Source organism: Topomyia yanbarensis, chromosome 3 (genome assembly GCF_030247195.1).
Source record: "Topomyia yanbarensis strain Yona2022 chromosome 3, ASM3024719v1, whole genome shotgun sequence".
Taxonomy (NCBI): domain Eukaryota; kingdom Metazoa; phylum Arthropoda; class Insecta; order Diptera; family Culicidae; genus Topomyia; species Topomyia yanbarensis.
The window spans coordinates 349,343,201-349,366,628 of record NC_080672.1 but is presented as its reverse complement, the minus strand read 5'-3'; the positions used below and the strand labels follow the sequence as shown (position 1 = coordinate 349,366,628).

Sequence of the window (23,428 nt, the reverse complement as noted above, 5' to 3'; positions counted from 1 at the left end):
AGCAGTGACGTACCGCTGGGAAAAATTGAATCTTCCCGGGTTTTTGTTTTTGGGTTTTAACCGGATTTTTTCCCAAATCATTTTAACCCGACCGAAACATGGGTTTTTTCGTTTTATCGATTTTATAGGGTTCATTTGCCGTTTTTAAAAATCTAGCATTTATAGTCGAAAATAAGTCACAAGGATGCTTTGCAAAACCCATCAATATATCTTAGAATGTAAAAATTGTCATTGTCATTTCTCAGCCCACACCCTGGCAGACGTTCATCCGCCCATCTAGACTCTGTCAAGATGAGGACCTACAAAGCCTAACTGTTCGTATGTGCTAGTCCGTATAGCACACCAGTTTCTTCCACAAGCAGGCGCCGGCTGTTAACCAGTCCCACAAGTTTCAGATACATTACATAGAGGATAGTTGGAGACAGAAAATGAAGAGATAGTAAAGAGATTTTGGTTTGCTGAAACGAGACAAGAAAAGCAAAGTAATTGTGATCAGTTTTTTTTTTTATCGGGCAGATGGGACTGCAGCTTAACGTAACGTCAAGTTCTCTATTTTTCTGGTCCAATGTATCCTGCTCCTAACAACGCGTGCTAAGTTGTCAGTGATGCAATTAAAACTTCGCATTGATTGCGCTTCTATTTTCTTCCTGATCTCCTCATGGGTCCCCTAGGTCAGAAGCGGATCAATCGAATACAAACTATTTGGCGCAAGTTCAGAGCGTGTAACGTCGTGTCATCTAGTCTGTCATCCTATGGAAAATCATCCAACCATCGCCTTGGGGTCAACGTCATATTGGCAAATTTTGCATTGAATCCGCTTCTGTCTCTTCCTAATCTCTTTTTTGTCTCCTAGGTCCGAAGCAGATCAATCGACTATTAATTGAAACGGTAAACATACTAGCAGTATTAGTCCTTACTCGCGAATACTTTTCCTTCAACTGTGCTGTTTCTTCTCTATCTTATAACATAACTCAATTATCCCTGTTCTAGTCAATGTACATATTCATTACATTATGGAGCAGGCAAACCCTTAATTTTCTATTATTATTATCCTGAGTAGCTATACCAGTGAAGGTATTTTAGAATTTCGCAAAAAGAATCTCTGCCAATAAAGGCGTAAGAAATATTTATCCACTATTAACCATAAAGTTTGCTCGAACCGAATGTCCACCTGGTTCGACTCGAATAGACCACACCGACCCGAAAGGGTTGCTTATCATTTCTGAGAGCCGGTGTGCTTGGTCGAGTTTAGTAATCATAAGAACAAGTCCTGAATAATTAACTATCTCTTAGGTGCCAGTCCTGCACTCCTTTCCTGAACTAGCCTCATACTCACGAACAAAAGAGTCGACAACTAGTAGGATCCACATGTCCCCCACCCAAGCGAATTGATCAACTTGCAAGTAGGAGCACATATCTACCAACCAGCCAAGAAGACTTCCGAATCAATGAGAATGGACCATGCCAGTCGAAGGCCACAGGCCCAGCGCCATCTCGTACAGTGTCATTGTCATTTCTCAAGATGAGAACCTACAAAGCCTAACTGTTCATATGTGCTAGTCCGTATAGATTTTAGTTTGCTGAAACGAAACAAGAAAAGCAAAACAATTGTGATTAGTATCGTAGCTATAATAAATAAATAAACGATTTCTCCTCTGTTGTCGGTTTCCCTGTTCGCAGTCCTCCCTCCTGTTCCTGATATGTTTGGGCCACTGGCTTTCCGTTTCCTTGGCCGTCCGGTTCTCCCGCACACATCGTAGCAGGAGAAACAAATGAAAAGACAAAACAAAACAAAATGAAAATAGATGGACGTCTGCTATCTTTTTTTTTTTTTTTTTTTTTTTTTCGAGAGTTGTCCTACTGGAGCTGTAGAGCTAGGTTCTCGGAAGGGCTCCCCGTCAGAATCACATACTACAATTTGCAGACGAGACAGGCAATGTCGCCCAATAAAACACTGCATTAGGCCAATTGTAGCGGGCCGTGATTCTGAATGTGATATTCATTGTACGGTTCAGGTATGTGCGGATCGCGTGTATCATCGCGAAAGGCTCGAAGATTTGTACGTTAACGTGCTCGATCGCGTGTGCGTTTGTATGTCGCGTGTGCTAACGTGTATAAACTTCGCGTGTATACATTCTATTTCATAACCGTGTGCCTTTCGCATCTTCGCGTGTGTTCTAGAATGATCGCGCGCGGACCGTGAATCTGATACTTAATTTTTGATTTTTGGTGTACGGTTCAGATTTCAAAAGCAGGTGGGTTTTTACATATCATTAGAATTCCCATTCATGTCGCCGTAGAACGCGTGATCTAGTGGATATGAGCTTTTTTTTTTTTGATTGGTCCAACTGAATGTATGGACCTAAATTGCTAGAATGAATGCTAAAGATTTCCGGACGTGACCGATTCATGATCGCGCGCGTTTGCGGGTTCGCGTTTGAGACCGCGTTTGTAACGTCGTAAGTACTAAAACGTTCACACAATTGCCGGAGTGTTATCAAGTTTACGCGATCTCGGGCATAGGTGTGCGTAGATGATCGCGAAGGGCTTAAGCGTTCGTATGTTGACGTGTTTGTTGCGTGTGCTCGCGCGTATGTGACTTCGCGTGTATATATTCGATTTTGAAACCCTGCGGCCATTCATATATTCGCGGACCGTCATTCTGATCTTTAGCTTTCGGTGTACGGATCACATTCTGACAGGGAGAGAGTTACCCCATATCACTAGAGTTTCCGGTCAGGTCGCCATGGAACGTTTTGTCTAGTGGATATGGGAGTTATTTTTCAATTTTATTATTTTTTTATTAATTAACAAGGACCCAGATTGTTGGTACCGAGGATAGAGACTTCCGGACGATCCCGATTCATAATGGCGCGAGCGCGGGAGTTTGTAGGTTGACGCTTGAGATCGTGTTGCTAAGTTTATGAGTGCTGAGATTTTCACCTTATCACCGGGGTGTAATCACGTTTGCGAGTTCGTGGGCTTGCTTGGAAAATCGCGAGGGGCTCTAACGTTTGTGCGCTGACGTGATTTTGTAACGTGTGTTCTTGAATGGTCGCGCGAACCGTGAGTCTGATATTAAATTTTCGGTGCGCGGTTAGAATTCTAGCAGAGAGTGGGATCGTTTATATCGATAGGGTTCCCGGTCATGTCGCCATGAGACGTGTTGTCTAATAGGTATGAGCGTATTTTCTTAATTGGTTCAGCTGAAGGCATGGACCTAGGCTTCTAGGATCAAGGATAGACTTCCGGACGTGATCGATACGTAACCGCGCGCGGGGGCTTTTTTATAGGTTCATGCTTGAAACCGCGTTTGAGAATGTGTGAGTGTTAAGACGTTCACTATCACCATCTTTGCTGACCCAGCTGAAGGCGGGTGTAGAATGGCAGTATAGGACTCAAAAAGAAGAAATAAAGGACAATATATGAGAGACGTAATAGATTAGGTAGGTACAAGATACAGCTGAATTTATGATCATCACATGAAAGACATACATTAGTACTGAGAATTGGGCCCTAAACCCACATTGTATATTATTTGATCATGGCAGTGGACAATAAAGGTCGCCAAGTTAAGTACTAAAATTGATCACAATGTAGCTTAACTAAAAAGAAAATAATCGTATCCCAAGTTTATGTGATATAATCACTGTAATACTGCTTTGGTGGAAAAGCCCCCGGACCACATCAAGGTACAGTATCATGCCGAGGGGAAATAGATGGACGTCTGCTATCTGTGCCTAAATTGATGTTGCTTCTCAGTTTTGCACGACCCAGGGGGGACTTGGCCTTGATCCCAATGCTCTGTCACCGATGTTACGTGATATTCGTTATGGAATATTCTTTGTTTGGGGGCCATTCATAAACAATGTTGTACGTTTTACATTTCTTATAAAAGAAATGTATAGAATTCGCTCAAACTTTCAAGATTTTTTCCGAGGCCCGGAGGGCCGAGTCTTATATACCATTCGACTCAGCTCGACGATTTGGGACAATGTCTGTGTGTGTGTGTGTGTGTGTGTCTGTGTGTGTGTGTGTGTATGTAACGGACAAATTCTCATTCGTGTTTCTCAGCAATGGCTGAACCGATCTTATCCAAACCAATTTTAAATGAAAGAACTAAAAAACAGTATGAACGCTATTAATTTGTTTTTGATTCTGATGTTTAGTTTCCAAGATATGAATGTTTGAATGCGTAAAAATGGCGTTTTTTGCAGTTTTTTTTGAATTATCTGCCGAAATTGACAATATTGATTAACAATTTATATGTTTTTAGATAGCTTTAACGAATACCTTTCGAACAAGCTATAGATTGTTGAAATCGGACTATTATCAAAAGAGATATTTAACATTAAATGCGGACGAAAGATTTTTATCATTTCCCATTGCCAGAAATATGACCAAAAACATGTAATCTATTATTAACGCCAAAACGGCTTATTTTAGGTCAATAGTATCTTCGGCGAATATAATGGAGGCGATATGCCCTTTCTTTTGGTATTGTGCTTTTGCTGATTAATCACCCTATGAGTGAGATATTTTCACAAATTTTCTTGGAAGTGATTATATCGAAATGATGTCTTCAGAAACTTTGTAGCTCTTACTTTTGCGAATAACTTTACTGAAGACTTCAAATATCTATTTTGAATACTTTAAAAGTTATGGCTTGTTGTTTGTGGGTTACTCTTTGTCGCCTATTTATTTTCAATATAGTAATAATCCATTTAAATAAGCCAAACAATATTTCGATAAAACGAATTTTGTATTTCATTTTTCTATCTACAACCGCTAGAAATAATCACCGAACACTTCCAAGTTGTCTGGAAGGAACTTGATAACTTATCAGTGCAAAAATGTTCATTTGTACGAACCTTCTGACTGCAATTTTTCTAACTTATAACCATCGGATCGATCTGAAACATATCGGAAAATGAAAGCGAAGTAAATAACTCCAAGCAACGGCGTAGCCAAGAGAAGGTTTTGGGGTTTAACACCATACAACCCCCCCCCCCCCCCCACAACACAAAAGAAATTGGATTGAAGTTGAAAATTTATTGATGCTGACTGATTTAATTCAATATTACAATACTAATTATCTGATCCGTACATTGATAACCTGTTGTTGTAAACATCATGAGGACTTTTGATAAATTGTCGGAATGGGTATGTAACTGATCTATTGGTCTTGATTTCACAGTTGACTAATAGCATCAATATCAAATTCCTGCCTGAAAACATTCCAATAGAAAATTTCAGAGTTCTGTAATCAATCATAATCCTTAGATTTCTTTTCAAATTGAGCTCGCTTTTGTAGAGATGTAGGGTCTTTATTTAATAGAAAGCGAAGTTAAAATTGATTTAATGCCTATGAAACATAGAACTGCTCACCAAAAAAATGCATAACTTTCAACATTTGCTAAAAATGTTTTTGGCTTTCTCATTCACTCTAAAATTCGTCAATCTAATCCCGACCGGGAGGGCCGTGTGTCATATGCCAATCGACTCAGTTCGTCGAGATCGGAAAATGTCTGTGTGTATGTATGTGTGTGTATGTGTGTATGTGGAAAAAATGTGACCTCTGTTAATCAGAGATGGCAGGACCGATTTGCACAAAGTTAGTCTCAAATTAAAGGTACAATCTTCCCATCGGCTGCAATTGAATTTTTTATTGATTGGACTTCCGATTCTGGAGTTATGAGTTGAAGAGTGCAATCACACAGAAAATTGCCATATAAACTGAAATGAAAAATTTTCAAAATCAAATTTGTATTTTTGATGCCAAATGACTTTAAAATGCATGAAACATTGAGATTTGATGTAAACTCGAAAAAAATAATGTTTGACAAAAATTGACTTTTTTGGACTTTGGTACATTTTTGCCTTTCTCATATAGAAAGGTTATGCAATCACTCTAAAAATCGTCAATAATACTGGCTCGGAAGAAGTATGCAGTGAGGGGTTGCTACTTTAAAATTGTAACTAGTTTAAAATTTCTTAACAAGTTGAAAATTTTCGGCAGGACCTGGACCTCCGGATCTTTCTCTATGATCCGCCGCTGGTTTCAAGCGATGTTTCAGTATCACATAGTATCTCAAGATCGTGGCTGTCGATCCATTGTATGTATGTGCAAATCGTACTGAACATGTAATATTCATTTCCACCATTGTATTGAACATAACCAGCCATGGCATCGTAGTCTGGACAAATTAGACAAGCACAATTGCACCACTAGGTGGATTAAAACAGGTTTTTATTTTGGGAATGCGTCGAGTTGAGACGAAAACGTAATCTGATTAATATCGAGGATAACACTTTCCGAATGTAGAGAGAAATTTATGAAAAATGACGATTTCCATTCGATTCTAGCAGGTTCTGATCGATTTTGATGAGCTTTTGATTTTTGTTGTATGACCAATTATATGTATAGGTCAAATGTTTAAAAACAGTAATTTAAGGTCAAGATAGCATCATTTTGAAACCGCCAATTTCGGAGGTTTAGTATCTTCGATGAGTTTGAAAAACGTTAAACAGCGCATCATCTGATAAAATAATTTTGATGGTAGTAGAAGTATTTATGGTGAATTTTCTCAGGTTAATATTCATGACTACAATAAAGTCTCAACAAATTCGTTAAAGACACGAACTCTGTTACTATTTTCTGAAAAATAAATTCTGCATAATTTTGAAACTTCAAAAATTACGTATGATCGATTTTCACCAAACCCCCCCCCCAACAGAATTTCTGGCTACGCCGCTGACTTCAAGTAAGTAAAAACAAATTCGTTCTACACTCGTTTACAAGAAACTTCTTCGAATGCTGAATATCTATTATAATGCATTGAAACCCCGATTTTATCAGCCAAATATGAACATAGGTTTGATGGGCTCTAGCAGACGAACAAGACTGAATTCGAGTAAATCCTTTCTTGAGCATGTTTTCCTTATCATGAAGATGGAAATATGCAAAAATGAAAAGTTCATCATAATCAGAAATAGTTATCAGACTACATCAAGGGACGGGAAAAATATTTTAACAGTTTCAGTTCATTATAAAGAAAGAAAAGCCCGATTTAGTCAATGTCCCCATTTTGTCAGCCTAAAACACACCATGAGACTGATAAAAATGGGTCTTTATTGTATGTATTATTCACTGTGTATCACATTAATAGGTACATTTCATTTTTGGGGATTTTTTATTGCAAACTACAACAATTTTTAGGTAGTTTTCAAGGGGTTATTTTATAGATTTGTTCCAAAATTTGGCGAACCTATTCCAATTCGTATACCAATTAATTGGTATACTTAAGGGTTTATATGTTGCAGATAGAGAATATACTTAATTTTTCAGCTTTTTTCCTACACAATATTACGAAAGCTTATTAAACATTTTTTCTTAATAAGTTTGTGAAAATTATAAGCTTTTTGGAATTTTTTCATAGTGTTATTTTTTATTTTACCGTGATTTTTTATTAAATAGTAACCATCGCTTCACAACGTAGTCTATTTTTCATGGCTTGCGGTGAGCACGATCTCTCGAAATGCTGAACTGAAAATTATGGAATAGAAATTAATTTTTAGTATTCTTTACAGATTTAACTCGCCGCGCAGATAGCTCTGAACTAGACCCGCTGGTGCCCTAAGACGATTTCGCTAGATTTTCAGAGCACTGTGCACCCAGTGCATTAACGCAAGTGACGTAATGTTATCGCAAAGTTTCGTGAAAATGAAAATTCCAGTAATGATGATAATTTTCCCAAACGGTTCCTTTTCGTGAGGTTTTTATTTGTTCTTTGGCATTAGGATTAGCGATAATAATTCAAATCAAGGATACTACTGGGAAGTCACCTTTAGAAAAAGTCGATGTCGAAGTAAAATTTGAAACTATGCACGCATGCACTTCAGAGATAGCGTGATATCATTTGATTCTACGATATTGCTTTCTTAAACTACAGCAAAAAATACAACGGACGAAACTGTATTTTTGTTTGTTTATTTAAAGTTTCGCCCTCCACGCTCCATGCAAACAAACAGAGCGATACTTTTTTTGCTAGCAGTTTAGAGGCGAAACTGTTATTTTCGTATTTTTTAGGATTATCAAGCTGATACCAGCTGTAAATAGTAACAATGATCTCTATTGAAAAAACACGGACGAAATCGGTGGTGTAAAACGGTAGTTATTGTAAAAAAACGTAAGGGCGATACTTCAATGCTGATAGGTGGAACTGAAAAAGTAAAAAATCGCCAAAGGGGCGATACTATCATTTTGTCAATTTCAATAGCAAAAACAAATTTTAATTTAATAATTTCAAATACTTTATGAAGTTTTGGGTTTCGTTTACTGAATCATGCAATCTAGGATGTAAAAAACACAATAGTTCTTAAATAGGAAATAAAACCAAGTGTGGAAATATTCACTGTTGATTTTCTTTGAATGGTGTCACTGCTAGTATCGCCCTTTTCAAGAAAAAGCGTTGATTTCTTAGTTCTCAGTCGCGTTGGAAATTTGAGTAATGTATAAACTTCAAATCGATTAAAAAAATTTTTTTTTAGCTCAGTACAATATATAACCCCTTTAGGCAAATTCAGTTTTCCCACCACAATGCATTGATTGAGGAATTTAGATATTTTATTAACAGGGCATTAGCAATAATTCGTTTTTATGTCTATTTTACGGGTCATTTTTTCGCTTTCCTATTGATTTGGTTTGAGATTTCTAGCACTGATGTTGTCCTATACTGATTTGAGCGATTCTCTGAGTCCTGCAACTTTCCCATGTAGTATGTGTTATCAAAAACATCGCGAAGCATCAAGTTCTAAATGTTCTCAAACGATATAATATCCGAAGAGAGTGATAAGAGTTATAAGAAATGTCTCATCACACTGTTAGGTGGATTAAAAACGTTTTTTAATCCCTGATCCGCTGATACGTCTAAAATTCATTTTTAGTTTTTTTTTATCTCGTTACGTGACGCTCTTCCCCTATTGTCAATATCCAACATCATTTATGAATGGTCCCCTGGTGATATATTTAGAGCAGACAATCCAATGAAAAATAGGATTGACAGGATTTTAGTGCGCTCTTGGCACCTTGTGTCACATCTTCATGTTTGTTATACATATTAAGAATACCAAAGCATGCGATGTGATGACCGGAAGATTAGAGAAGCAAATCCTCCCCTTCCCCCCCATCTTAGAATGTAAAAATTTAATATAAAAATTAAACGTCAAAATCTTCAGCATAAGGAAAAGTTCTCACCCAAAAAAGTAGGCAAGGATGAACCACCAGTATAATTCTCTCGCAGAAAAATCCGTATAAAGTTACCTTCGAGATTAAAAGTCGAATAAAGAAAAGTCCTTTGTGAGAATCAGATGTATTTTTAGGGTTTTTATAAACACAGAAAAAAATGTTGGTGAAAATAAGAGTTCTTCACTCTTAGCAAAAAACAACCAACGCATACTCTTAGTTTGAAAAGTTTATTTTTTTATTATTATTGATTAATTTAAAAGTTTTCCTATCAACCTGATAGTAGGCGTTGATTGTTTTTCGCGGAAAACTCTTACTTTTACCAATATTTGTTCTGTGTGAACTGAAGGTTTTTTTTAATCGATAAATATGAAACGTTTATGTATTATGTTTAGTTATTAAAATATCAAGAAATGCAAAAAACCCAATCATCCCATGAAAAACCGTTTTCACCGGGAAAAACCTGGGGGTTTTCTCCAAAATTATAAGAACCCGATTTGGTACATCAATGTCATGAAGAAGTCTGCACTAACGAGAATTGTCCATGCCAGTCGAAAGCCACAGAACCATGAAACAATATATGTGCCGGTCCCTAACTCTTCGAAAGGACTGTCAGGTAACTAGGTATCCCGTCTGATTCATAGTTATACATAGTAAGTGTATCTATTATATAAATTGTTGGTCGGAAGAGTAGCTAAGCGACAACCCCACGAACCGTTGAAACTGGTTTAAAAATAAAGCGTGGGCGAGAAATCAACCGTAAGTTTAAAAATATGATAACAGTTCACTGTTTTGTGTAGTGTACAAGCACGAGATGCCTCTGTTACAATGATTATCTGTTTGTATTATTCCAAACGAACAAACGATCACTCAAAATACATGGATTTTTTCCGTTTGGACTATAACAAATGATTAGTGTTTCATATTTGATAATGCCGTCACTTCGCTACATACATACACTCCGGGTTGTAGTGTACATTTTTCTGTTTTTAGGTTTTCCACTGATTCAGACATTTTCTTTCCGTCATTTTATCTATTAAACACGATAATTACCTGTCAAAAAATTCAGTGTCATTCATCTATTTCCAGAATTGATGAAACGAACGGGTTTTAGAAATCTAAAACATTTTTTTTTCGTTCACAAATTTACACTAAGTGGTACATTGTTCAATTCGAACCCCTAACTGTTTCTCAGTCATGATAATTCTACGAATAGCGAATATATAATTTTCATGGCTGTCATATACTGCCGTAAAGTGCATCACGGTCCCATTTGCTGAGGATTTCTTATAGAAATATGATGGTTATGCTTATCACGATAGTATAGCTTTGTTATAAATCCGAGGAACCTATGACTTTTTCTATGGAATATGTCCATGTTTATGATGATCGCTTTATCATAATATTGACATCACTATACCAGTTTACATTAGAATTTACGAGGTGACTCCACACTTAAACCTATAACTCCGATTGAAAAATATTAATATTGGTGCATTATATCGTTTATTTTAAATTCAGCCCAAGTTGGTCAGCTATCTCTAAGTACATTGACTGTTTGACACACACACACACATTTTTCGATCACGACTAACTGAATTGATTGGAAAATCGAGTTTTGGTATGATCACATAACGCTTTTTTGTATGAGAAAGGCCAAACCTAATAAAATTCCAGTAAACCTATTGAAAAGGTCCTATTTTCAAATGATTATTTGCAAATTTGTTTACTTTTTATCGCTAATGACTCGATCGTGTTGCGTTTGTTTCTTAACTTTTTGTATAACGTAGTAGTCGAAATTTTACTCTTGCGATATATATCGATATAGAAAATTCGCGGCAAGATTGATGGCGCGGCCGTCATAGTCGAAAGAGAACTCATTTGCGCATAGAAAATTTGAAAATGTTTGCTAGAATGTTTTGTATTGGGACAAACTCTTAGCCTTTAGTCTCTAGGCCCTATGGTTGATTCCACCCTAAAATTATATTGATCACAATTATGATACATGACTACAGCTGTTTTATTTGCGCAAATAAGGAATCAGAGAACATTGACTCAATCGTCACGTGCCTCAAATACAATTATGGTAGAAATATTACACCTAAAACTGGTGTATTCACCCTGTCAAAAATCTTTACATTAGGTATTAACATTGTGATACATTTCCAATGGCTAGTATGATCGAAAATCAGTATTTTTTTTCAAGTCTAAGATCGCTCACCTGATGCAACGCCGTCAACCCGTCCACGTTGGCTGTATCGATATCGGCTCCGGTTTCCAGCAGCCGGGAGACTTCATCCTTGTCCCCGGCCACGCAAGCCGCCAGAAAGATACACCCGGAGGAGAACTTGATCCGGCGCATCGAGGGACTCTTCGGAGTGCCACTATGGTGCCTGTTCGTATCGGATTCCTCCCAGCGTTTCAGCTGTTCGGCCCGTTTGAACAGGGCCGAGGTGTTCCGGCTGTCCATTGACATTGTTTTTGTTTCTTCTTTCTATCCGGCCTCTCGGATCGACTGCTACTATCTACAGTGTGGTTCGATGAGTTGGATTTTTGATTTTCACCACTGAACCAATTTTGACTGGGGTTTATTCTCACTTTTTCTTCGCGATCCAACAGAAACACAGAAAATTGTAGTTTCTTCTTCTCATTGGACGTGTTTTCAATTTCTTCTCCGCTTTATTTTTGCTATTACTGATGGGATTGAATAAAATCTTCTTGTTTTTTCTTCAATTTAATTCACACTCTTCTTCGTTTGGCTGGTTGTTACACAAACACACACACATTCATCGGCTCACACACTAGCGCGCCGCTACTCCTGTTGCTCGGCTGCAAGTGGAAAGAGATTTTAACTACACACTCGTCGGGAACACCGACAAGATTTTCAACACATCGCCCCGCGCGAGGGAACTGACTGAAATTGAAATTAATATATTTATTTATACGCGCTCGCGTTGTTGTTCTTGTTGTTTCTTCGCTGGTGGAAAGTTTAATATACGTGCGAAGCGAACGACGAGTTGCTCTTACACTCTGTCAGCTTTTTCCAACATATTAATTTTGTTGGTTCGCATTCGCACACCCTCGAGATACCTCGAAAAAAATATCATTCCGATATTGCATAGCCAACATTTAACACAAACATATCGAAGAATAAAATAATAACAAAAAAGAACACGCACCACCAAGAAATGTGCGAACGGTTCAAGAAAATTTAATGGGATCAGGAGGAAATTCATCTCCATCAACGATTTTTTCTCAGCTTTACTTTTTCCCGGCACTGGGTATATGCAACTAAAGTAGGCATAATCCTTACACACAAAGCGGAGCATCGATCCGCGAACCAGCGAATGTCATAAAAGCGCTGTCGACGCGAGCGACTCGCTCTACCAAATTTAGGTTACGCCAATGGTGCAGATGTTCTTTGCTTGACCTCTGGTTCGAAAGGTCCCATTCAACTGCTAACACTAATAAGGGCAATGCAAGTATAGAATAGCTTGGTAACAACATGAAATAAGTTTTGAAGACTTTTCGATTTTCCGACAACAGCAAAGTTTCAAAAAACTTGGACCAATTCTAATTATAGATGATTAGCAATCTTTTCGGTTGTAAGTCTAGATCATCGCTGGGTATACAGGAAACCAGAATCAGTTTTGAATCTGGAGATTCAGAGGCTTGATTTTTTGGTATCTATAGTGAAATGGTCCCAATATAAATGGCCGATGCCAGCTTTTGGGGTAAACATTTGAAATTGTTGCTGGAATTTTAATATTAAATTTTGTGCTTTTCTGAGTATAGTTTATATGCACAATCCACATTCCCAAATGACCTAACATATGTCTGCTAGCTAGACAGGCACCATCATACCAGAAGGGTCCTTCTCAAAATGTGAGAATATGGGAATGATGAATTCTATTGACTGCTCTTACTGTTATATCCTAATTCGCCTTCGATACTTAGAATACAACGATCCAACTGACATTGAAAATGAAAATTCACTCCCAAGAAAAATGCAAGATTCATTGATTGGCATTTTAAATGAAATAAATAAGAAAATATTAAAAATAGATGCGATCTTTCTTTTTCCAAATTTACATTTCGGTAAAGTTCAGTGAATAAATCAACATAAATAAATTGCACAAGTTTTTAGAAAAGTTAACTATTCCATATCAGGTTACAGAAGCATTTACATATATTACATTTCTTGCAACTGCTGGTAACTTGCAGAGCATTGATTCAACGCTTAAACCAACCAAGCTGAATCAAGGTAAGTACTAGAAGGTTATATTGTTCAACAAAACTACAAACCTATATTTTTTTAGTGTGCTAATCAGAATCTACTAGAACTTGTGTACTAATCAATCTATTGTTACAGCCCTAAAAACAAAAAAAAATCATTCAAGCGAAATTTTTCAGTAATTATACCCAAAATAAGTACTGCACATAGACCCTTTGAACATCAGCGAATCTAACTCTTCCGGTGATTTTTTTATGAACTTCTACCGCTATTCTCTGCTTTTGCTTAAAACTAGCACTATTTGTCTGTCAAACGCTACAAGTCCGAAGACCTGAATCTAAAGGCACTGAGTATAGCTAGTGCTACAATAACCATCTTCTCCACCGCCGTAGTCCACAATTCCACCAACTCCTCTCACTTTACGAGGTGCTCACCAGGTCTTTTCTTCACTTTTCCGAGCTCTACACCCTGCGAAATCTCGAAAATGCTCTTATTTGGAGGTAATCGAAAATAGCCAGCAATCTTGAACAGCGAAAATTTACCAAAATAGTCCAATATGCGAAATAAAACGTAACACTGTCCCCCCAAACGAGCGCAGGGGACACACTCCGCACCAGCTATAAGCGCAGACTTTCTCCACACAAAATGGGTTCCGACTTTTCGACGTTTCAAACCCCGAGCACAAGAACGATGGAACTCGCGAAAAAAAATGACCGTCTTTGTGTGTACAATATTTCACGTATGAAAATTACTCGCTTGCGTGCTTGCCAAGGCGGAATCGAAACGCGATCTGCAATGAACAAAATCACTAAATTCAAAGACGAATATGGCCACTGTGAATGCTTTTGACTTTCAGCTTGCCACACACGAAACGAATTGAAAACCAAACGCGAGGGATCTGCGGACTACTCAACCCAACTTCTGTGCTGCTGATGGTGCTGGCTGCTGCTTCGTTCGTTCCATCGACGTTACGAAGTGAAGTCTTGGTTCGGTTTCCAGCCCGTTCCCTGGTAACTGTGTGCGTCGCAATCTCCAGAACTGCACAGGTGTGTGTATCGCAATGTGTCAAACGTTGAAAGTGCGTCACGCTTCGGTAACGATGGGATGACGAATTTTGCGTCAAAAACTTACCTGCCCTCTGGAGATGATGAAATACGGTCAAAATGATAGTTACCAAGACGATTTTTTCTGACATAATTTTTAAATATAGTGAAACTCGTATATGCCCTAAACTGAGAAAAAGGCGATATTTTCGAAATTTTGTTATTACCATTTCAAAACAATACTGATTATTGGAGGGCTGGTTCATTTGGCAGAATGTCATTAAGCATAAGGTCTTTGTGCATAATGGACACTTATCATAACGGTTATTTGGCATAATGGATCCCATTTAAGGTCAGCTTTAACTCGAATTATTTTTTTTATTTCAATTATAGAGGTTTTAACGAAGAGGTCATTCGCCTCTTCGGGTTAGAAAAATCTCTTATGAAAATTTCTAACCCTATGTGCGGGGTCGGAGCTCGAACCCAGGTGCGCTGCGTACAATGCAATCGATTTACCAACTACGCTACGCCTACCCCCTAACTCGAATTAGTTTTTAAACAATTATACGTTATTTGAGCTTTAGACTATGACACGTTTAGTTTATTTGGATACAAAGTGATCCTAACATAAGAGATTTACTGGAAAATATTTGCATAATTGCCACGTCGAGCATGTTGTTCCAGCTTATGTTTTAATATCTATGCTTCTATGCATGTGAATTGCTCGACATTTTAGAGAACTTTAATCGCTTTTTATTACCTAATGTTCTAAAAAGAGTCAAATATGTACTCTTTCATTACCAAAATTACTTCACAATCACTGTAGAGTGTTATGTTTTTGCCAAACTTCCATGGCGTTAAAAGAAAGCTGTCTATTTTTTACAATTGAGAACGGTTTTGTCGGTTTAATTAGCTTTAGTATTTCATTTCCCCGGCTAAGTGCCCAGATTACAAAAGCACCGGCTACTCACGCTACTGGACCTATGTTTCTAAGCATGCGAAAAACTTGAGTGTTTAACTGCAAAATAAAATGCATTGGAATGTGATATAATCAATGTAGCAATACTTTTATTCCATGGCAAATCCGAAAATAATTATTGTATGAAATTTCCACACAGGCGAATTGGGGCGTGCAGATCGGGTAAAATTGTCGATGGCTAATCGCCCAATGTTGCATTTGAGATAGCCCCCTATTTGCCAGAAAACTGAAAGGCAATAGGGATCTTTAGGGGTATGCGGGTTACATTTTCTAACGCAGATTGATCGAAACTATTTCTAAAAAAAAACATGTTTTTCTTTGTTTCTGTTTAGGATAATAACACATCCAAACCTAGGGGCAGATCACGCTTGTTAAACAAACTTTTCTGTGAGGAAGCGCAAAGTTGATGCAAAAATGGAAATTCAAAGCATTTTTTCTAATTTGATGGAAATTTGTTATGCATTCCTCTAGAGTGATCTGTCCCTAGATCCGAACCCATTAGACTAGTACGACTTTTTAGGTTGCCTCACCATATCTACCATAGTTTGCAAATGAAACTTGGGATTGCCAGCTGCTAGCGGATTGCTAAAGTACCAGATCATATGCTGTTTGGGTGCTGTCGCGGTTAACAATAAGGCGAACTAACATGTTTACAGACACGTAATTTAGTAGGACAACTGTAAGTTTATTAGCTGAATTTAATTTGAGTGTACTCGTAAGGACACCCGCTATCAATATATAATCTTGAAGTATGTACTTATATAAATACATTCTTCAAAATTTGTTATATTGCACTTTAAAAATCGATTAATAAAATCAATAGCAACATACTATCATAGTACGACGCAAAGATCGACGGCAGTCATACCCAAAGCCTCGCTTTGATTTTTATTATTGTTGAGCTGTCACTCTGACGGTGAACCGGATTTAACGAGGGGTCTTATTTAGATGGTACATGGAAAATTTCTGACCACTCTAACCTGAGTTGATCTTTGGCCCCAATATCAAAATGAATGCAAATAATCAGTGTAGTTAATGTTGAAAATTAACCATTCTATTCGAAATGGTAAGAAAATCATTAGACTAGATAAGCACATGAAGATACTATATGTAAATAAATCCAAATCAGTTGAATGTTGTTTATTTCCCCGCATTGATTATTCTGATATGTAATTTGAACATGCTGATACGGGATTTGAACTAGGGGCAAACCACTCTAGGAACGTATAACAAATTTGCATCAAAGTAGAAAAAAATTAATGCATTTAATTTCCATTTTTGCATTTAATTTTCATTTTTCCACTTTGCACTCCCTCGCAGAAAAGTTTGTTTAACAAACGTCATACGCTGATCCACTTGTTCGAAGTGTTGTGGAATGTAGAGGTAGCTTTCGGGTAGGGTTTTGACGTCTTCTACGCAATGCAAAATACATTGGCGATTTGCGGCAAAGCCAAAATTAGTCATGCGACTCCTATGATTCAGCTCATGAACTGGCAAAGTGATACAGTTTGCTTTTTTTCACCCGTAAGTGAGTCGTAGCTTACAACAAAATCTTCATTATCTTCTCGGAAAAAGCTTACCACTGCCAAAATATGAATGAAACGAGTAAGAAATTTAGTTTTATTTGCAATTATTCTGAAATTACAGCCATTTGCAACTATTTCACTCATACATTTCTTCGAAATGTAATCGGGGTATTATTGTGGTTATAAAAAATCGTTCCATAAATAAAGTTCCAACTCGAAACCGAGACCCAATCAGCACCAATGTCAAACTCCTTTATATTTTGAACTACGTAGGAGATTCAGTGAAGACTATCGGAGAGAAGGATCGGCTGTGCATGATACAAAGCTGACACTTTCCTATTAGCCGGATATATTCTTTCCTCGCGTGATCTGGAGAGTTTCATGAATTTACACCAACTCATGAAGGTTTAGCTTAACTTAGGACCAACGGGAAATGCTGTTGCGGCGGCTACGGTGCTCAACAAATTACATTTCGAAACAGCGCGCATATAGCTCTGCGAATAATATTAGAAACCACTATGTTTTACACTCTTTTCGCAAGATGTTTACTCATCATCTGATAAAATGATGATTTTCCTCCATTTTCATAAACAATTATCAACAAATTGATCGGTAATTTGGTGTTTAAAAGTCATTTTTTACCAATGTTTACAGAAAATATATGCACTATGACAGAACAGAATAAAATCAGCAACACTTTCCTTCCAGCGCTATCTGCGAGCGGTTTCAACGTAGAATCGCCAATTGCACGCAATGCATAATACATTATGAATTTCTGTTTTGATGGAAAAAAATGCATAGCAAGTGATCCCCTTGCAACAAAAATATCCTTCTGGATGGCTTTATTAGAGCTCCAGAACTTCGCATTTTAGCACAGCAAAATTTATACCTTCTGCTTTTGGGTGGGAAATATATGAAGTAAAGTTCCAAGAGTGAAAATCTCTTATTTTTCAAAGCTCAATGATAAGTTGCATAGTAAGTTGAGAAACATAAATCAACAAAATTGTGCTGATTTTTTCAAACACGCTTTGCAAAGCAATTTAAACGGTTCCTTAACCGTAGGTGAAAAACGAGGTGAAAAAATCGGTCCATGGTGTGTGAGTTGGGAGGATCATAAACATAAGATGTTTATATCTAATATCTAATCGTGGATGGTTAATATGGTTGTCAAGTGGAATTCATGCGAACATTGTGTGAAAAGCACATCAAAATCATAAGAAATACAATTTTCACATGAATTACACGTGAATGTCACTATAGATTTAATTTGTAGAATAAACGATGAAATCAATAGTTTTACATATAGAAATGCACTAGATGTTTTTCAGGCGAAAGTCGTGTAGAAGTTCATAGTTTATGACTCAATAGCAGGGCAATCAACATTCAATGGAAAAATATGCCATAATCACGTGGGATTTGTTTGAATATAATTTGAAACACCATATGAAATGCGTTTTAATGGATTTCCATGTGAAATTCAAAGTAAAATCCTTTGTTTAACTTCTTAACATGCACATGCATATGATGTTTAATCACAGACTAACAGACATAACGCTATAAGGGAATTCCTTAAAAAAAATCGATCCGACAATTTTCCCAGAACACTAGCTCCACCTTTTATTCACAGTCCCAAACACTCATTTACTGGTGGGTTACCCCTCAGGTTTGGGAACAATTTTTCACTAGTGATCTATCCCCCATATGCTTGTTCATATGTCAGTGGCGCCATAATTTCAAATGTGGCCACAGTCCCAACTACAAATATATTTAAAATGATCGTTAAAGCGGGCGAAGCTTTGTTTTTGAGTGTTATGTCTGTTAGTCTGTGGTTTAATTTCATATGGTTTTATCGTGTGGATTATTTTCGAGGAATTATTGTGCTTTTCCACATAAAAAACTAGATTTGGTTTTTTACCGTGTATAATTTCTTTTCAATTCAGGAATCCCAAATTCATCTTTTGTTGCTCAAACCCGTAGGGCAGGTTACTGAAATTTGTAAGTTCGACCCTGTTTTGCTCAAAGAGAATAGGGAAAGAGACGAATAGTGTGAAGCCAAAAATACCTTATTGAGCAGACCAATCGTGCAATGTAAATAAACATTACTCATGCCTGAGTTGGAGGAGATAAGTATTGTAAATCTATCAAAAAACAAATTTGAATTTTCGTCAGAATTTAGTGCAATCGTGATTGTAAGGTGCATTCTAGAGTCTATGTATGAGTAAAAACAAGCTTTAGAATTATTTCATATCTTTGTTTCGAAATGCACATCGTTTGATAAACAAATCCAGCGATCGACAAAAGGTTTGTTTTCAAAATATAATAGGAGTCATTTAAAGCGCTGCCTTTGGAAACGGTTGCCAAATTCTAGTGTTGAAATCATCGTAAAGGGAGTGTTGCCGTTTTGACTGATTTTCACTCTGCGTCTCTTTCACTATTCTCTTTGGTTTTGCTGTGTTTGTGAGATTTTAAACAATAATATTATTCAGTAGTAAACTCCAAAGAGAATAGTGAAAGAGACGCAGAGTGAAAATCAGTCAAAACGGCAACACTCCCTTTACGATGATTTCAACACTAGAATTTGGCAACCGTTTCCAAAGGCAGCGCTTTAAATGACTCCTATTATATTTTGAAAACAAACCTTTTGTCGATCGCTGGATTTGTTTATCAAACGATGTGCATTTCGAAACAAAGATATGAAATAATTCTAAAGCTTGTTTTTACTCATACATAGACTCTAGAATGCACCTTACAATCACGATTGCACTAAATTCTGACGAAAATTCAAATTTGTTTTTTGATAGATTTACAATACTTATCTCCTCCAACTCAGGCATGAGTAATGTTTATTTACATTGCACGATTGGTCTGCTCAATAAGGTATTTTTGGCTTCACACTATTCGTCTCTTTCCCTATTCTCTTTGGTAAACTCTAACTTTTTGCATTGTCGCAATTTTATCGAAACTTTCTATAGTAAACCCTCCATATTAATACGGTAAAAACAAGTTTTCGAAGAACTACTCAGAATGCAACACGGACGCAAGTGTCTGATGTGCAAAAGTACTAGGAAACGAGAACAAGATTGTCGGTTGTTCAAATTTCCCACCCGTGGCAGTCCGATGTGGTTCCGTTGGCTGGAAGCATGTAACCTTCAAGAGTCGGACGTTGATGAAAATTCGCGTGAACCACCTCGACTTTGCCAGAGGCACTTTCAAAAAAAGGATTTTCTCACACGTCGGCTAACGGGGATGGCCGTTCCTTCGGTGTTCTCACTAACGGTACATACGGAAATTCCCGATCAGTTCGCGCAACAAGATGCTGCTTTTGCGAATGATGTGATAGAGAATCACGTAGACACCCGGCGACAGGTAGTTGAAGAGATCTACCAAATGGATGGAGTTTCGTTGTCCGAAGGAGACGATCTGATAGAGTACAATGGAAGCGTACATGGTAGTTTGCTTGATGTCACTGAAAATGAAACTGCTCTCGAAGTTGATCTAGTAGATTCTTCCGGGGGAGATTCTGTTCAGTTAACAAGCGTGGAAGATAGAAATTCACTTACCGAAAGTTGTAATGTAAAGGAACATAATGATCTGCTTGAATACTTAAAAAAGGAACGAGAAAAGGTTGAACAACTAACTAGAAAACTTTCCGAGAAGGAAAAGGTCATAGAAGAACAGTACGAGATACTCGAACAGTTAGGTGTTCGGTATGTCACAATCACCGAGGGATAGACTATAAGTTCTGTAAGCAATTTTATATAAGCTAGTTTCATTTATGTCTGATACAAATAAACTTTTTCGTTTCCTAATAAGCTAAAAAATTAAATAGCTGATGATGACACATTCAGAACACTGTGGCACTGGTAAGCAAGCCTGACGAAGCATTATGTAATGACAAAATCGAGTTAAATCACAGGCCTAATTGCCGTTGGCGGCATCCAAAATCTCATTTCGCATCTGTTGTTCACGGAGTTGGAGACGCACGCATTTCTGGCATTTCGTGTTCCTCCGAAACTGACAGGTTCGATGAAAAACCGAGTTACATTTCCCACAAGAAACGACATGATCGTCGAAGGGAAAAATAATTTCGTCATTGTTGCAAATTTCGCAGATGTAGGCTTTACCCGAGCAGATCTGTTAGGAGATTTAGTTAATTAAATTAAACGGACTGTTTAGTTATTTCGTTTACTCACCACACAGCTTCGAATATGCCTTTCAAATATACCGTATACCTTATACAAAAAATTGAGTAGAGACCCATTCTCTACTCCAAACAAATCATTTACGCTGTACATGTCGACCGTTTGCATGAGATGCCTTCTAACGCCGATAGAATCCCTGACCAATTTTAATTCTTCGGCAATCCGACAGACCGTCAGGTATCGTTTCATATGTAGAAGCTTCTGGCGGTACTTCTTCACCAGGGACAGCTTAGAGACCAAAACGAACAATCGTGGGTTATTCTGCTCCAGATTGATAACCGGTCGCTCACACAGAAGCCGGATTTGCTGGAGTGAAGCCCGACAAACTTTACGCGGGACAAAATCCCAGTTGTTTGTTACTCGGGCCGGGATAATACTAGTGTCGTTCCAGTGGCAAGTTGAACAGTAGTAAAAACCGGAGTAATCGCACAGTCTGGGTTGGACGGTGTGAAGTTTTTCTGTGGACAACAAAGTTCCTATTAGGTTAGTAAGTGTGCCGTACGGAGAAAAAAAAAATAATTTTCAGACATGACTGGGGGATGTGAGATAGACAAATTCTTAAGAAAGTTCTAATGTAGGTTGGTGGTGCGTTTAACCATTTACATACCTGCCTTCAGTTCTAGACCCAAGAAACTGATTGCTGTTGAAACATCTGTAAGTTAATATTAAATATGAATCGTACAAACTTTAATTTCAACTTATAACTCACTGCAACTCAGCTGAGATCCACATTCTGCACATGTGTATTTCTGGAATGCAAGTCCGATTTCCGGACAGATACATTCAATAGGTAAATTTTGTTCGGTTGTTATTACGTGAGCGCAAATCCTTATCACATTGCGTATGCACTTGTGATGAACCGCAAAGGAACAGTCTGCACGGAAAGAGAACGAAATGAAAGATCAATGTGCGTTATCAGCTGACGATTTGGTACTGGTAGCAGACAACAACGTACCGGTACAACTGTATGACGACTGTACTACATTCCAAATAATACCCGAACAGTGGTCACAGTATACCTTGCATTTGGGATAGTGTTTCTGTGCTACGAAATGATGACCAAGAATGACTTTCATGCCCGATGGTATAGCATCAGGATCGTTGTCCACATCCTGCAATTCTCTTAGTCGATGTCTCAATTCTATCAAGTGGCGGACCAGCCATTTTCGTTCTTCTGTGTCATTTCTGCACTGTAACACTAGGTCTTTGCATTTTATGATAGCAGATTTCATTTCTGGAATGGTTGCATCTTGTTCCAGTACAAGCTGCCAATTTTCCTTGATGAGGACATACGGGATAGCGTGAGACCTGGAGGCGAGCACGTCATCATTGAACGCTAGCGAGTCGGCGGAAACCGTGCCCACGGTAGCTTCCTCCGCTTCAATCCCATCTGCTGATGAACCGTTATCAGTGATGTCACAATTGCCACTATCGTCATTATCATCAGTAACTATTGGCGCATCACTGTCTGCGTTGTTATTATTTTTATCGCCGTTATCGGAATTGTCTGTGAAAGATACATTAGTCTTGTCGGCATCATCCCTACCAAGGAAACTGTGAACCGTGCTGGGCAAGCTCCAAATGCCGTCTTTCAAACATTGTACAGTTTGCATGTTTTTTGTTATAAAAGAATATGGTCCAGAGATTCGAGAAGCTACAATCGGACCAGACGACACTATTTTTAACACTGGCTGATAGGTTGAATGTTATTAGAAAAACTTTCATTGACTCCTCCCTTATCAGCTACGTTTTAACATCTTTGTTTGGTACACAAGGAAAAAACGGAAAAGAATGAATCAACTCGCTTCTTACGCTCTCGTCCTAGAGACGCATGTGCTTGCTCACGCCTCTCAGCGATGGAGCACATGGTTGTCTGTTGGCGACTAGGCATTCTCTGGGCGGAAAAATGCGAATGAAAATTCCTATTGGAAAGGTTTGGTGGGAAAGCATGCTGCTCTCATGATTATGATCGAACACGCGAATCAACTAATCTTATAATAATTAATGTAATGTTATAATAATTATTGTAATGTTATGATAATTCAATAGTAATTCTTCAAAAGGGCTAATGAGACTTTTGTAAACAAACTTATTTCGCTCATTATTCCGCTACCGAGTTGAATTTCATGAAAAATACACATGAATCAACATCTTTATCCTTGGTAAAATCAATTTCAAATGTTTTCTGTGTTGAAATGAT

The 23,428-nt window shown here is 37.7% G+C and overlaps 2 protein-coding genes across 14 annotated transcripts in view; both read right to left on the bottom strand.

The window, feature by feature from the left end:
• The window catches only part of LOC131690789 (protein phosphatase 1 regulatory subunit 12A), a 247,265-nt gene extending 232,820 nt beyond the window's left edge, over positions 1-14,445 (bottom strand). For 8 of the 13 annotated variants that reach the window (XM_058976799.1, XM_058976804.1, XM_058976805.1 and 5 more), the window contains exons 1-2: positions 14,021-14,435; positions 11,466-12,073 (exon numbers count right to left, since the gene is read on the bottom strand). In XM_058976799.1, the coding sequence (XP_058832782.1) occupies positions 11,466-11,720 (255 nt within the window). In that variant the 5' untranslated portion in view covers positions 11,721-12,073; positions 14,021-14,435. Of the gene's footprint in view, positions 1-11,465; positions 12,074-13,666; positions 13,839-13,912 lie in introns of those variants that run through there. The other 5 variants (XM_058976803.1, XM_058976800.1, XM_058976801.1 and 2 more) reach the window with 5 other exon arrangements.
• Positions 14,446-20,788: 6,343 nt separating this feature from the next.
• Positions 20,789-23,014, bottom strand: LOC131690394 (differentially expressed in FDCP 8 homolog). Its single transcript, XM_058976123.1, has 5 exons — positions 22,184-23,014; positions 21,938-22,102; positions 21,836-21,880; positions 21,220-21,686; positions 20,789-21,160 (listed from the first exon to the last, which is right to left on the bottom strand). Exons 1-5 carry the CDS (start codon positions 22,839-22,841, stop codon positions 20,945-20,947), a joined length of 1,551 nt encoding a protein of 516 aa, XP_058832106.1. The 5' UTR covers positions 22,842-23,014; the 3' UTR covers positions 20,789-20,944.
• Positions 23,015-23,428: the final 414 nt, after the last annotated feature.